This window comes from Pelobates fuscus, chromosome 4, assembly GCF_036172605.1.
Source record: "Pelobates fuscus isolate aPelFus1 chromosome 4, aPelFus1.pri, whole genome shotgun sequence".
NCBI lineage: Eukaryota > Metazoa > Chordata > Amphibia > Anura > Pelobatidae > Pelobates > Pelobates fuscus.
In genome coordinates this window covers 7,507,851-7,524,724 of record NC_086320.1, presented here as the reverse complement: position 1 = coordinate 7,524,724, position 16,874 = coordinate 7,507,851, and the positions used below count along the sequence as shown (strand labels likewise).

The following is a 16,874-nucleotide window of genomic DNA, read 5'->3' as shown; positions in this document are numbered from 1 at the left end:
CCATCATTTTCACTCACCCCCTCTGCCCTCCAACGATTTTCTCGTTCCCCATAGTCCCTCCCCCACGTTTTCCTTGGATCTTCCCCTCGGCCCTTCTGCCCCAGTCAACTACATTCTACAGTCAGTTTAGAGACCATATTCTTATACAGTGTTTCATTGGCTGAGCACTTTGTCTGCGTTGCTGCTCTAATCCATTGCTGGGGTTCAGAACATATCACTGTTGCTGGCTTTTTTTGGAAGCCATGGCCTGCTGTGTTCTATTTAGCAGACTGCTCTCAAGGTAGGTCTTGGTGTTGGGATTTTTATTTTATTTTTTATATTTAAATTTTTTTTCCTGGCTCCACTAATACGCATGCCTGTCTCTCTCTCTCTTTCTCTCTCTCTCTCTCTCTCTCTCTGTCTTCTTCTTTCTTCTTGTCTCTTTCTTTCTGCCAAATTTCAATTCTAACAGGGTGTGTCGTTTGATCACGTGAATAATCTTCTGATTGAGCCTGCTCGGATAGAGGAGGAAGAGGTGTGTACCGCAGCTTGATGCCCTCTCCCCCTTCTCTGCCTGCCTCTGTCTGCGCTTCCCTTCCCTGAAATCACAATCGGCTCCACGCTACTTGGTGGATGGGTTTATTTCATGGCTGTCTTTATCTCACAGTACATGCAGGATACTATGCTCTGTGTATCCCATAATTTTCAGGATAGTGTGCTCTGTGTATCCCATAATATTCAGGATAGTGTGCTCTGTGTATCCCATAATATTCAGGATTGTGTGCTCTGTGTATCCCATAATATTCAGGATATTGTGCTCTGTGTATCCCATAATATTCAGGATAGTGTGCTCTGTGTATCCCATAATATTCAGGATAGTGTGCTCTATGCGTATCCCATAATATTCAGGATAGTGTGCTCTATGCGTATCCCATAATATTCAGGATAGTGTGCTCTATGCGTATCCCATAATATTCAGGATAGTGTGCTCTATGCGTATCCCATAATATTCAGGATAGTGTGCTCTATGCGTATCCCATAATATTCAGGATAGTGTGCTCTATGCGTATCCCATAATATTCAGGATAGTGTGCTCTATGCGTATCCCATAATATTCAGGATAGCGTGCTCTATTTGTATCCCAGAATATGCAGGATAGTGTGCCCTATGTGTATCCCATAATATTCAGGTTAGTGTGCCCTATGTGTATCCCATACAATGCAGGATAGCGTGCTCTGTGTATCCCATACAATGCAGGATAGCGTGCTCTGTGTATCCCATACAATGCAGGATAGCGTGCTCTGTGTATCCCATAATATGCAGGATAGTGTGCTCTATGTGTATCCCATACAATGCAGGATGCTCTGTGTATCCCATAGTGTGCTCTATGTGTATCCCATACAATGCAGGATAGTGTGCTCTGTGTATCCCATAGTGTGCTCTATTTGTATCCAAGAATATGTAGGATATGCTTTGACGGTTCTTGACAACCTGCACAAACATTACCTTTAGATATCGAGGACTTCAAGCCTCCTTATGTTGGCAGCCACGAAGGTGGCTTTAGGTACCAGAGAGACCCCCAAAACGGGGGACAACCTGCACCCATAGTCTTTGCAATAAAGTAAAATAATATAAGATTCACCTTCTGCTTTCAGCTCACCCTCACCATCCTACGTCAGACCGGGGGTCTGGGGATCAGCATCGCAGGGGGCAAAGGGTCAACTCCCTACAAGGGTGATGATGAGGTAAATAAAAAGCGGCTCTTTAATCACCGCAGGTCGGTCCGAAGTGATGGATTCCCTCTCGCCCAATGACCTTCTTGTTACATTCACTTTGTGTTAGAAGTTAACTAGAATCATGGCTTGGCATAATGCTGGCTGTCTTACTGCTGATTTATTACTTTGGAGGTAGAATAATTAAATTCAGTTTAGATTTTATTTGTGACATTAAAATGGATTTTTCCTGTTAAATTGCTTCTGCTTTGTAGGGTATCTTCATATCTCGCGTGGCCGAGGAGGGCCCTGCTGCTCGTGCTGGGGTGCGAGTGGGAGACAAACTCTTGGAGGTGAGTCAAATCATTAATGTGCCTAAAGTCATTTGTCAGAACAATTTAAGCTGCCTGGGAACAGGGTTGAATTGGTTGGAGGAAATGAAATGTGGGTGTGGGGGTAAGACATTTGGCATTGGCTATATTGGGCTCAGACTTTCAGGGTTTGGTACAGGCATCAAGTCAGCATGTGCTGTGAATAATTGCTTATTGTAGATGGTATATTCCGGATTTTACAAGGAATGGGTCCGGTTTGGGTATGTGGTTAATGTTGTCTGATTTTCCCAGGTAAATGGCGTGGATTTGCATAATGCGGAGCATCACACTGCAGTGGAGGCCCTGCGCAGTTCAGGCACTGCAGTCTCCATGACTGTGCTCCGTGAGAGGATGGTAGAGCCAGAAAACCCCATTACTGTTACACCGCTGCGCCCAGAAGATGATTACAACCCGCGTGAGAAACACATTGTCATTCCATTTCCTGAGGACGTGCTATCTCCCCTTAGTGCTAACCAGCGGATATCCACCTGCTTAATGCGCAATGACAAAGGGCTGGGATTCAGCATCGCGGGGGGTGTTGGTAGCACCCCTTACCGCTCTGGGGACACTGTAAGTGTTTCATGTGGCTCTGAGTGCTAGTGAGTACTGCTTTAAAATGAATGTATGCTTGTGTACTCTGAGAGTGAAAACTATATAAATTGGCTGATACAGACTCCGGTATATGTATAGGTAGAAATATCGCCTCTCCCCTGATTGGCTGATACAGACTCCGGTTTATGTATAGGTAGAAATATCGCCCCTCCCCTGATTGGCTGATACAGACTCCGGTATATGTATAGGTAGAAATATCGCCTCTCCACTGACTGGCTGATACAGACTCCGGTATATGTATAGGTAGAAATATCGCCTCTCCCCTGACTGGCTGATACAGACTCCGGTATAGGTAGAAATATCGCCTCTCCCCTGACTGGCTGATACAGACTCCGGTATATGTATAGGTAGAAATATCGCCTCTCCCCTGACTGGCTGATACAGACTCCGGTATAGGTAGAAATATCGCCTCTCCCCTGATTGGCTGATACAGACTCCGGCATATGTGTAGGTAGAAATATCGCCCCTCCCCTGACTGGCTGATACAGACTCCGGTATATGTATAGGTAGAAATATCGCCTCTCCCCTGATTGGCTGATACAGACTCCGGTATATGTATAGGTAGAAATATCGCCTCTCCCCTGACTGGCTGATACAGACTCCGGTATATGTATAGGTAGAAATATCGACTCTCCACTGATTGGCTGATACAGACTCCGGTATATGTATAGGTAGAAATATCGCCTCTCCACTGACTGGCTGATACAGACTCCGGTATATGTATAGGTAGAAATATCGCCTCTCCCCTGACTGGCTGATACAGACTCCGGTATAGGTAGAAATATCGCCTCTCCCCTGATTGGCTGATACAGACTCCGGCATATGTGTAGGTAGAAAGATTATAGAATATGGGTGATATAACAGTTTTGGTTGTTGCTTTGCAAGTGCCTCCAGTTACCAACCTCATGCTGATGAGTTGCATTAACAATGTAACAGCTGACCCTGAGTGGTTCACTGGTTTTGCATCTTTTCCCAAGTTGTGTTTCAAAGCAGTTGTATACAGCAAACACAGACTCAAAGGAATCCATGTTTAAAATGGAATGAGGCAAACATGTGATTCTTTGTTAAACTAATTTGCATATGGCCACCCAGAATCCTTTGCGGTAGTAACATCACTGCAAATTTGCAGATTTTTGTTTAACATTGTATTAACTATCCATAGACTTCAGATGGAAGGGGTTTTCAATCACAACAGCTTGGTTGTTGAGTACACCCCTCACATGTTTGTAAATATTTTATTATATCTTTTTATGTGACAACCCTGAAGAAATGACACTCGGCTACAATGTAAAGTAGTAAGTGTACAGCCTGTATAACAGTGTAAGTGTGCTGTCCCCTCAAAGTAACCCCATACACAACCATTAATGTCTAAACCGTTGGCAACAAAAGTGAGCACAGCCCAAAGGGGATATGTCCAAATTGGGCCCAATTAGCCATTTTCCCTCCCCGGTGTCATGTGACTCGTTAGCGTTACAAGGTCTCAGGTGTGAATGGGAAGTAGGTGTGTTAAATTTGGTGTTATCCCTCTCACACTCTCTCATGCTGGTCACTGGAAGTTCAACATGGCAAATAACTCTCTGAGGATCCTGAACCCTGAAACTGAGCTGCATCACGGTGGGCAAGACCATACAGCGGGTTCACAGGACAGGTTCCACTCAGAACAGGCCTCGCCATGGTCAACCAAAGAAGTTGAGTGCTCATGCTCAGCGTCATATCCAGAGGTGTTTTTTTGGGAGATAGATGGGGGGAGGGGGAGAAGGTCTCCAGACCTATTTGGCCAGTGTTTGTGACTAAGTGGTTACTAAAAAAGACTGGACATACCCCATTCTGTATACCCTGGGATGTCTACTTTAAAAAAATATATATGTACATGTGAGGTGTGATTCAGAGATTTATGGCCGATTACAGTGTAACAATGTCACTATTGATACATTTTAAAAATATATATTTTGATTCAGCAATTTTCTACTTGTACTTTATTGTACCCTATAACTTTCCCAAAAAAGAAGCTAAGAACATGTTAACATTGGGCATTTCTAAACTCAGGGCAACATTTAGAAACTGTTTAGCACGGGTGTTTCTTGGCGGTTGCAGATGCGCAACAGATTTTGGGGGTCAAAGTTAGAAAAAGTGTTTTGTTTTACAAAAAAAAAATTCATCCTATTTTATATTTTGTTTTATAGTAAATCATATTATATGATGAAAATAATGGTATCTTTAGAAAGACCATTTAATGGCGAGAAAACGATTTATAATATGTGTGGGTACAGTAAATGAGTAAGAGGAAAATTACAGCTAAACACAAACACAGCAGAAATGTAAAAACAGCCCTGGTCCTTAACGGTAAGAAAATTGAAAAAGGCTCTGGTCACTAAAGGGTTAAAGAGGTCGCACTAAGTGAATGCTTACTAAAGGGAGTGGTGGGTGGGCTGAACCAGGAGGTCTCGGCCCAGTGGTAAGGGTGGCCTGTAAATTTATAGGCCAGGTAACCCCTCCCACAACTCCAGGCTCCGCCTTTCCATTATTTGCAGCGCCAACAAATTCTGTAGCACTTTACACTATTATCAGAGGGGGATATTTCACAATAAATGAGAAAAGTACGGGAAGAATAGGATGAAGAGGACCCTCAAACTAGCTCAAACTAGCTTACAGTCTATAGGAGTTATAGCAATGAAACAAGGGTTATCGTATTGCTTCACTCCTGAGGAAGAGAGCTTGTATTTTAAGTATGTTATAATTGCATTCTGCAATACTCCGTAGATAGAAGTATAATCACCTCTGGTTTGGCTGGTTTAGGGTCGGTCACCGTTAGCCCAATCAGGGCTCTCTGTGTAGGGCAATTCAATGTGACTCGTGTTCTGTTTATTTACAATTACTCCTGCATTTAACTTAATTTTTACATTTTTATTTATTTATATTTTGCCCCCAGCTGTGTTGGCATGTGGATGCAATGTAATTTTATAGTGATGTTTTTGAATTATTTACATCTTGTGTTCAGTACCAGGGTGGTGGTATCTTTGTAGGATGGTTGATGTGTGAAATGGGACTCAAAACCCACTTCACCAGAACAGGATCTGTTTGTAAGACATATCATTCTATTGCAATTTCTAATATTTATTTTGGCCAAGGATTTCTTTGTTGCTGTTTTTGTGTTTGGCATTGTGATGTTAGCCACCCGAGCATGGGATTCTCTGTGTGTAATGTAATGTAAATGTTTCTTCCCTATGCTATTTGTCGCCTGTCTTGTGGCTTTAGAAGAAGTAGAACGTGATGTAACTGGCAGAGAAAAGGTGCGGGCTGGAAATAGCGGTTATCTGACCCCCTGTGCCGCCCTTATACCAGGGATATACGTGATATTTTGGGAAGCAGCTGACGGAGGCTCCATTCAGTCTGAGTGGGACCCTCGGTCCGGTGAGCTGTCTCAGAGGAGCTATCTGTATGTTTTGTATGGAGTATCGTGTCTGCTTCTATAGGGAAACAGTTTATTGCACATCTGCTGTTCCTCATTTTATAATTTAATAATATATATAGAAAGGTTTCCATACCTGGATCACAGAAATTAGAAATTACATTAATTATGTAATTTTTTTTTAGTAGAAGGAAGTTTCTTTTTATTTAGCTGGTGGAATATAATGTACAATGTGCGAGTCAATTTCCTACCAGTCTGGCCTATTTCTGTTTCTTTCTGGTGGCTAAACTTGTATTCTTCCATAATTGTTGTCTTATTTATGCCATTCTGATATTACTACTGCTTTGCTGAAATTATTACTGTCATGCTCTGTACTTTCTGATTTTTCACACCCAGCTGTCAGCCTCTTTGGCTTTTTGCAGCTCCTGTGCCCAACTCTGTGTCTTCCTGCCCCTCCTATAGCGTTCACTGCACCACTGTAAACATCTTCCTGCCCTCCTATAGCGTTCACTGCCCCACTGTGTGCATCTTCCTGCCCATCCTATAGCATTCACTGCCCCACTGTGTGCATCTTCCTGCCCATCCTATAGCATTCACTGCCCCCACTGTGTGCATCTTCCTGCCCATCCTATAGCATTCACTGCCCCCACTGTGTGCATCTTCCTGCCCATCCTATAGCATTCACTGCCCCACTGTGTGCATCTTCCTGCCCCTCCTATAGCATTCACTGCCCCACTGTGTGCATCTTCCTGCCCCTCCTATAGCATTCACTGCCCCACTGTGTGCATCTTCCTGCCCCTCCTATAGCATTCACTGCCCCACTGTGTGCATCTTCCTGCCCCTCCTATAGCATTCACTGCCCCACTGTGTGCATCTTCCTGCCCCTCCTATAGCATTCACTGCCCCACTGTGTGCATCTTCTTGCCCCTCCTATAGCATTCACTGCCCCACTGTGTGCATCTTCCTGCCCCTCCTATAGCATTCACTGCCCCACTGTGTGCATCTTCCTGCCCCTCCTATAGCATTCACTGCCCCACTGTGTGCATCTTCCTGCCCCTCCTATAGCATTCACTGCCCCACTGTGCGCATCTTCCTGCCCCCACCGTCGGCCTCTTCCTCCCCTCTGTCAGGGAAACTATCCATGCCTCTACCTCCTCCTGCGTTCTTCATTTTTCCCCTCTCGGCTTTTTCCTACCTCCCCACAGACTTTACAAACCCTCCTACAGGCTTCCTTGTCCTGGGGTTAATCAGGGTTTTCCTACCGCCTCATTAAACCCTTCTATTTGCTTTCATTAGGATCCAGAGTGTCCTCTCTCACCTGCCTTTAACCTTCCTTTCTCTTCTTTTTACTTGACCTTTCCTTTTATCATCTTTGCCTTCTGTACCTCTTTCTTACCTCGTGCCTTGTCGTTTCCCTCACTTCCTTCCCAGACTTGGTGGTATCAGAACCAAACCTGCACAAAGTGTTCCGGGGTTATGGTTCATGGTTAGCGTGCTTTGTGCCTCCTCACTCTATATGTCCTACACTTACATGTTCTCCTAATTTCTCTGTCTCCTCTACAATACTAGGCAATCTTCATCTCTCGGATAGCAGAAGGGGGAGCTGCTCACCGGGACGGAGCGCTGAGAGTAGGAGACAGAGTCATATCTGTAAGTATTGGCTAGTGCTATTCACTCTCAGGTCCTTGGAGACCAAAAAAAAATATTTGTATAACAAATCCACTGTGTCAAGTGTTCATTATGGAAATCCAATATTCCAAAGCAGTACTTGGAGTCCACTGTCCCTGCCCTACACCTAAACTATAATTAAAGTAATATGCCCTGCAACACCACAAATTAGTCATCTTTTATTTAATCCACAAAGTGTCCCCAACATGGCAAGTGTTTGTATCTGTCTCGTCAACCCCAGGCTGACATGTCTGGATCTGTTTAGAATAAATACTTGGCCACTAAAATGTCCTTATATTTTGTGTCTGAAAATAGCACTATGTGTCCCATTAGTGAAATTAAAGGGTTACTCCGCCTTCGTACCAGTTTGCCATCTTACCTCAGTCCATGCTGGGTTCCAAATGTCCTTGCTTCTCGATGTGTCTACACCGTCTGCAGAGCTACAGAAGCCGGATTCCGAACCAGACACCTTTCATTGGTTAAGAGTGTTAGCGGACCAGTCCCGGTCAATAAATTAGTGGAAATTAGCACCAGATTGACATTAGCAAGCCGGAAATCGTGTTGGACTGGCTAACGCACCAATGACGCTGCCAGAAGTGGAGTTACCTTTCCAGCAGCAAAAGGGTTAAACTCTGTATGTGCAGTATTTAAAAGCGAAACGCACATACAGACTCCAGGTACCATAACCACTTCAAATCACTGATATGATCATGGTGCTTAGAGTAGCCCTTGGTACAAACAGGTGAGAGGGCAAAGTGATTCCATTTAAATGAAATATTGTGTGAACGCACAGCGGAGGTTAGATCTCCAGATACAATAAGGTTCCTGGCGATTCCTGTCCCGAAGTCTAGAATGTGAGTCTCTCTTCCTTCTGATTTGTGGTTTAGTGAATAGATCAGTTACGTTGTGGGTAAAGATTTCCACCCCAAGTCATTTAGTGAAGTAGAGCTGCGATTTCACTGCCTCTAATAGGCCCTCCTGAAGATGTAACATTGATTATAAATGATGTCTGCCTCCTAACAATTTGTCTTCTTCTCTGAGCATCTGTCAACTTTTCCCATGTCGTCTTCTCCATCCCACTCACACTAATAAACCTCATCCTGCACTTTACCCAGTCTGTCTCTGCTTTTATGATTCCTCTCCCTGATCTGGCTCCCTCTGCTGGTGGGTGCTGGGGTGGTATAGGTTACTGTGGCAGCAGCACATGGTAAGATTGGATACTGCCTTGTCAGTGCTGACTTCTGTCTGCTCTCTGCCCTGACCTTGACAATGAGAACAGTCCAATCCGCTTTCAACTTAACATTAATTCCAATAAATGTCTGCTCCTAGAAATAGACTGGTCATTAAATAAGGAATAGATTCATATGAACATGCACATACGTGTTACCTGTTTGGGACTTGTTCTAATGGAATTTACTGGGAATGGCCATATAGTACAGTTCATAACTTCGCTTTCTGTTTAAACATTGTGGCAACCTGTCTTTCAAAGCTCACTAGTGCCTTCTGGTGGTGGTGACATGCTGCAGTACCCCGTTATTTGCTATTGTGATTATCATTTGGAACAGCATTAATAAAAATGTTTTAGATAAATCTCTTAGGGACTCTCATTCAGAAGTTTCCAATTGGGGTAGACTGTGCTAACCCACTAGTTCAACACATAATATAGCGTAAACAAGATACTGCTGTAGGAGGGCCTTACTGACTTACTAGCTCTATACATTTAGTAGAATCGGAAGCAGGATGTCGCGGTGGGAGGGCCTTACTGACTTACTAGCTCTATACATTTAGTAGAATCGGAAGCAGGATGTCGCTGTGGGGGGGGCCTTGCTGACTTACTAGCTCTATACATTTAGTAGAATCGGAAGCAGGATGTCGCCGTGGGAGGGCCTTGCTGACTTACTAGCTCTATACATTTAGTAGAATCGGAAGCAGGATGTCGCTGTGGGGGGGCCTTACTGACTTACTAGCTCTATACATTTAGTAGAATCGGAAGCAGGATGTCGCTGTGGGAGGGCCTTGCTGACTTACTAACTCTATACATTTAGTAGAATCGGAAGCAGGATGTCGCGGTGGGAGGGCCTTGCTGACTTACTAGCTCTATACATTTAGTAGAATCGGAAGCAGGATGTCTCGGTGGGAGGGCCTTGCTGACTTACTAGCTCTATACATTTAGTAGAATCGGAAGCAGGATGTCGCCGTGGGAGGGCCTTGCTGACTTACTAGCTCTATACATTTAGTAGAATTGGAAGCAGGATGTCGCTGTAGGAGGGCCTTACTGACTTACTAGCTCTATACATTTAGTAGAATTGGAAGCAGGATGTCGCTGTAGGAGGGCCTTACTGACTTACTAGCTCTATACATTTAGTAGAATCGGAAGCAGGATGTCGCTGTGGGAGGGCCTTGCCGACTTACTAGCTCTATACTTTTAGTAGAATCGGAAGCAGGATGTCGCGGTGGGAGGGCCTTGCTGACTTACTAGCTCTATACATTTAGTAGAATCGGAAGCAGGATGTCGCTGTGCTGACTTACTAGCTCTATACATTTAGTAGAATCGGAAGCAGGATGTCGTAGGGGGAGGGTCTTGCTGACTTACTAACTCTATACATTTAGTAGAATCGGAAGCAGGATGTCGCTGTGGGAGGGTCTTGCTGACTTACTAACTCTATACATTTAGTAGAATCGGAAGCAGGATGTCGCGGTGGGAGGGCCTTGCTGACTTACTAGCTCTATACATTTAGTAGAATCGGAAGCAGGATGTCGCTGTGGGCGGGGCCTTGCTTACTTACTAGCTCTATACATTTAGTAGAATCGGAAGCAGGATGTCGCTGTGGGAGGGCCTTGCTGACTTACTAACTCTATACATTTAGTAGAATCGGAAGCAGGATGTCGCTGTGGGAGGGCCTTGCTGACTTACTAGCTCTATACATTTAGTAGAATCGGAAGCAGGATGTCGCTGTGGGGGGCCTTGCTTACTTACTAGCTCTATACATTTAGTAGAATCGGAAGCAGGATGTCGCCGTGGGAGGGCCTTGCTGACTTACTAGCTCTATACATTTAGTAGAATCGGAAGCAGGATGTCGCTGTGGGCGGGGCCTTGCTGACTTACTAGCTCTATACATTTAGTAGAATCGGAAGCAGGATGTCGCTGTGGGGGGGCCTTACTGACTTACTAGCTCTATACATTTAGTAGAATCGGAAGCAGGATGTCGCCGTGGGAGGGCCTTGCTGACTTACTAGCTCTATACATTTAGTAGAATCGGAAGCAGGATGTCGCTGTGCTGACTTACTAGCTCTATACATTTAGTAGAATCGGAAGCAGGATGTCGCTGTGGGAGGGTCTTGCTGACTTACTAGCTCTATACATTTAGTAGAATCGGAAGCAGGATGTCGCTGTGGGAGGGCCTTGCTGACTTACTAACTCTATACATTTAGTAGAATCGGAAGCAGGATGTCGCTGTGGGAGGGTCTTGCTGACTTACTAGCTCTATACATTTAGTAGAATCGGAAGCAGGATGTCGCTGTGGGAGGGTCTTGCTGACTTACTAACTCTATACATTTAGTAGAATCGGAAGCAGGATGTCGCTGTGGGAGGGCCTTGCTGACTTACTAACTCTATACATTTAGTAGAATCGGAAGCAGGATGTCGCCGTGGGAGGGCCTTGCTGACTTACTAGCTCTATACATTTAGTAGAATCGGAAGCAGGATGTTGCTGTGGGCGGGGCCTTGCTTACTTACTAGATCTATACATTTAGTAGAATCGGAAGCAGGATGTCGCTGTAGGAGGGCCTTGCTGACTTACTAGCTCTATACATTTAGTAGAATCGGAAGCAGGATGTCGCTGTGGGAGGGCCTTGCTGACTTACTAGCTCTATACATTTAGTAGAATCGGAAGCAGGATGTCGCTGTGGGAGGGTCTTGCTGACTTACTAACTCTATACATTTAGTAGAATCGGAAGCAGGATGTCGCTGTGGGAGGGCCTTGCTGACTTACTAACTCTATACATTTAGTAGAATCGGAAGCAGGATGTCGCCGTGGGAGGGCCTTGCTGACTTACTAGCTCTATACATTTAGTAGAATCGGAAGCAGGATGTCGCTGTGCTGACTTACTAGCTCTATACATTTAGTAGAATCGGAAGCAGGATGTCGCTGTGGGGGGGCCTTGCTGACTTACTAACTCTATACATTTAGTAGAATCGGAAGCAGGATGTCGCTGTGGGAGGGCCTTGCTGACTTACTAGTTCTATACATTTAGTAGAATCGGAAGCAGGATGTCGCTGTGGGGGGCCTTGCTGACTTACTAACTCTATACATTTAGTAGAATCGGAAGCAGGATGTTGCTGTGGGCGGGGCCTTGCTTACTTACTAGCTCTATACATTTAGTAGAATCGGAAGCAGGATGTCGCTGTGGGGGGGCCTTACTGACTTACTAACTCTATACATTTAGTAGAATCGGAAGCAGGATGTCGCTGTGGGGGGGCCTTGCTGACTTACTAGCTCTATACATTTAGTAGAATCGGAAGCAGGATGTTGCTGTGGGCGGGGCCTTGCTTACTTACTAGCTCTATACCTTTAGTAGAATCGGAAGCAGGATGTCGCTGTGGGGGGGCCTTACTGACTTACTAACTCTATACATTTAGTAGAATCGGAAGCAGGATGTCGCTGTGGGGGGGCCTTGCTGACTTACTAGCTCTATACATTTAGTAGAATCGGAAGCAGGATGTCGCTGTGGGCGGGGCCTTGCTGACTTACTAGCTCTATACATTCGGTAGGATCGGCAGAAGGATGCCATGATTGAAGGGCCTTGCTGACACTTTGCCCATTCTTTTAGATCAATGGTGTAGACATGACAGAAGCCAGACATGACCAGGCAGTAGCCCTGCTTACCAGCACTTGCCCCACCATCACCCTGCTGGTGGAGAGAGAACCCCCTCAGCCAGGGGCAGACCCTGGAGCCTCACCTTCCTTGCACAGAGCCCGTCCACGTTCACCCCCACCACCCACGGATAATGAAAACGGTGATGGAGACGAGGAAATTGAGCCCCTGAAGAACCCCAATAGCCAAAGAATAAATGATGACTATCCTATAGAGGTAAGTGCCCCACCATTTGTACAATACCTGGAGATTGACAGATCCTGCTTATTATTGAATCAATGATGCACATATAAGTTTACACTAAATCCTGTACATTATCTTAAAAAGATTAGGGAATACAGTGTGTCTGACAGGCTGCAATTTGTCTTGAAAAAAAAACTTTTACCCTATAAATTATTTCACAACATCCCATTTTATTGAATCTTGGCTTGTCTGTTACACTCGGTACCCCATGCTGAAAACATCAATGATCAGAGTCCTCCTCATAATGTTCAGAGGAGATCAGCTATCATAGACCTTCTCAGGAACATACCATATGGCTACACAAAGCTGGATGACTGGCATTGCCTTCCAGTGGAAGTAGTTAAAGCTAAACGTGATATAGAAAGAGTAGTAGATACCGGGAATAGCCTTCCAGTGGGAGCGGTAACAGTGATATAGAAAGGGTAGTAGATACCTGGAATAGCCTTCCAGTGGGAGCAGTAACAGTGATATAGAAAGAGTAGTAGATACCGGGAATAGCCTTCCAGTGGGAGCGGTAACAGTGATATAGAAAGGGTAGTAGATACCGGGAATAGCCTTTCAGTGGGAGCAGTAACAGTGATATAGAAAGGGTAGTAGATACCTGGAATAGCCTTCCAGTGGGAGCAGTAACAGTGATATAGAAAGGGTAGTAGATACCGGGAATAGCCTTCCAGTGGGAGCAATAACAGTGATATAGAAAGGGTAGTAGATACCTGGAATAGCCTTCCAGTGGGAGCAGTAACAGTGATATAGAAAGAGTAGTAGATACCGGGAATAGCCTTCCAGTGGGAGCGGTAACAGTGATATAGAAAGGGTAGTAGATACCGGGAATAGCCTTTCAGTGGGAGCAGTAACAGTGATATAGAAAGGGTAGTAGATACCTGGAATTGACTTCCAGTGGGAGCAATAACAGTGATATAGAAAGGGTAGTAGATACCTGGAATAGCCTTCCAGTGGGAGCAGTAACAGTGATATAGAAAGGGTAGTAGATACCTGGAATAGCCTTCCAGTGGGAGCAGTAACAGTGATATAGAAAGGGTGGTAGATGCCTGGAATAGCCTTCCAGTGGGAGCAGTAACAGTGATATAGAAAGGGTAGTAGATACCTGGAATAGCCTTCCAGTGGGAGCAGTAACAGTGATATAGAAAGGGTGTTAGATGCCTGGAATAGTCTTCCAGTGGGAGCAGTAACAGTGATACAGAAAGGGTAGTAGATACCTGGAATAGCCTTCCAGTGGGAGCAGTAACAGTGATATAGAAAGGGTGTTAGATGCCTGGAATAGTCTTCCAGTGGGAGCAGTAACAGTGATACAGAAAGGGTAGTAGATACCTGGAATAGCCTTCCAGTGGGAGCAGTAACAGTGATACAGAAAGGGTAGTAGATACCTGGAATAGCCTTCCAGTGGGAGCAGTAACAGTGATATAGAAAGGGTAGTAGATACCTGGAATAGCCTTCCAGTGGGATAATATTATTGATAAATGTTGTTACAATAAAGTGCAGTCTGCTGGAGTCGTTCTTCATTCGTTCTACCTCTGACCAATAATCCATGACGCGCATAGTGTATTGTAATCACTCTGCTTTATTCTGCCTTTAGGAAATCTGCCTGGTGAAAGCTGGGGGACCTCTGGGGCTCAGCATAGTCGGCGGTAGCGACCACTCCAGTCACCCGTTTGGAGTCAATGAACCAGGTGTCTTCATCTCAAAGGTTTGTCATGTCAGTCTTCACTTACTCTGTGTGGCCAGAGTACATGGTGCTCCCAGAATTGGCAGCATTCACCCATGGCTGTATACCATCACTTTCCATAGACACACTCTGCTTTGTTTCAGCCCTGCTAGACCTGCTCTATACTGGCCATAGGCATGTTCGTGTTTGTTTTAGCTTATGTTTTTAAATGGGAGCTGTTACTTTCCAGGATATTTTAATATTATGTTTACCTATCCCTATATTGAATAAACATGTATTAGTGAGCTGTGAACAATCAAATGAAATGTAGAAATTCACATCTTTCTATCCTGTAACTGGGCACCTCATCCTAGCTCCCTGTCAATCATTGTTATAAGCTCCGCCCTTTACACCTGGCAGTCAGTATAGAGAGAGCCACCCCCATCCATCTTAGCTCCCTGTTAATCATTGTTATAAGCTCCGCCCTTTACACCTGGCAGTCAGTATAGAGAGAGCCGCCTCCATCTTAGCTCCCTGTCAATCATTGTTATAAGCTCCGCCCTTTATACCTGGCAGTCAGCATAGAGAGAGCCACCTCCATCTTAGCTCCCTGTCAATCATTGCTATAAGCTCCGCCCTTTACACCTGGCAGTCAGTATAGAGAGAGCCTCCTCCATCTTGAGGGCACAAAACAAACTGATCACGAAGGTAGCGATCGATAGTAGAAAGATGGGGCAGACCAGACTTCCCTTTTTTTCCCCTTTCTTTCTATCTTCTCTCCTTCTCTTTTTGCCTTCCCCTTTTCCTTCATTCTTCTTCCTCCTTATCGTTCTCTTCCTCTTCACACCCACCCAAACCCTCAACCCCACACCCACCTCTATTAACTATAGCATACAACACACGGTCCACCACACTCAATCCCCACAGCCACTCAATCTAAGAGCTCAATCACCTCCTCCCCAATTTCCAAACCACAGGTTCCTCACACCCGATTGGGTATGGATACCACAATCTTAGAGTGGTCCACTCTACCTAAAATACGCAATATGCCAGAAGCAGAGTGTGACTGGGCACAGCCAAATAGAGCAAATACGATGTAGGCCTTTTATATGCACCGCATTATCTAAGCACCCCAATTGGCATACAGACCGACAAGGCCTCACAATCGCCGGCAAACTTGGCTTTTGATAAAATATCACTTTATTTTTCCTACTTACATCCACACCAGGATACTCTTACATTGTATTTAAAATATCAAATGCTATTCGTTATTGTTAATTTTTCTAATTGTACTTTTAAAAATTGATTGTCTCTTTGGACCTGGCTAACAAAACATGCCTCCAAAATGCTCTTGACTAGTGCCAGGAGATCTCCTAAGCGGCACAAAATCCACGATTATGAATAACAGCATGTAATATGTATGTTGTGCTATCTTCTCACACCGGTTTACCATATTGTTCCTGTGTAAACTTGTATGGTCTTCCAAAAACTAAAGAATTGGCAAAAAATAAGACATTTTTAAAAACACTCTGATAACTCTCCACCAATTATTTGTTTTAACTCCTCATTTGCAATGTTTACTCGGCTGTTTTATGATGTAAATTTATAATCCTTTAATAAAAATTTAAAGGAAAACTGAGGATCTCAAGAAACACAAGTTATAGGTAATTTTCAATGTTTTTTATTCAAAGAGAAACATAGAAACAGAGAATGTGACGGCAGATAAGAACCATTCGACCCATCTAGTCTGCCCAGTTTTCTAAATACTTTCATTAGTCCCTGGCCTTATCTTATAGTTAGGATAGCCTTATGCCTATCCCACACATGCTTAAACTCCTTTACTGTGTTAACCTCTAACACTTCAGCTGGAAGACTATTCCATGCATCCACTACCCTCTCAGTAAAGTAATACTTCCTGATAATATTTGTAAAATATTGCCCCTCTAATTTAAGACTATGTCCTCTTGTTGTGGTAGTTTTTCTTTTAAATATAGTCTCCTCCTTTACTGTGTTGATTCCCTTTATGTATTTAAATGTTTCTATCATATCCCCCCTGTCTCGTCTTTCCTCCAAGCTATACATGTTAAGATCCTTTAACCTTTCCTGGTAAGTTTTATCCTGCAATCCATGAACCAGTTTAGTAGCCCTTCTCTGAACTCTAAGGTATCAATATCCTTCTGAAGATACGGTCTCCAGTACTGCGTACAGTACTCCAAGTGAGGTCTCACCAGTGTTCTGTACAATGGCATGAGCACTTCCCTCTTTCTACTGCTAATACCTCTCCCTATACAACCAAGCATTCTGCTAGCATTTCCTGCTACTCTATTACATTGTCTGCCTAC

General features: G+C 44.3%; 1 protein-coding gene across 1 annotated transcript in view; it reads left to right on the top strand.

The window, feature by feature from the left end:
- SCRIB (scribble planar cell polarity protein) overlaps positions 1–16,874 on the top strand; it is a 195,589-nt gene that overhangs the window by 66,445 nt on the left and 112,270 nt on the right. The window contains exons 16-22 of the mRNA XM_063450950.1: positions 452–514; positions 1,635–1,724; positions 1,967–2,044; positions 2,315–2,632; positions 7,653–7,733; positions 12,582–12,842; positions 14,464–14,574. Of these exons, the coding sequence (XP_063307020.1) occupies positions 452–514; positions 1,635–1,724; positions 1,967–2,044; positions 2,315–2,632; positions 7,653–7,733; positions 12,582–12,842; positions 14,464–14,574 (1,002 nt within the window). The remainder of the gene's footprint in view (positions 1–451; positions 515–1,634; positions 1,725–1,966; positions 2,045–2,314; positions 2,633–7,652; positions 7,734–12,581; positions 12,843–14,463; positions 14,575–16,874) is intronic.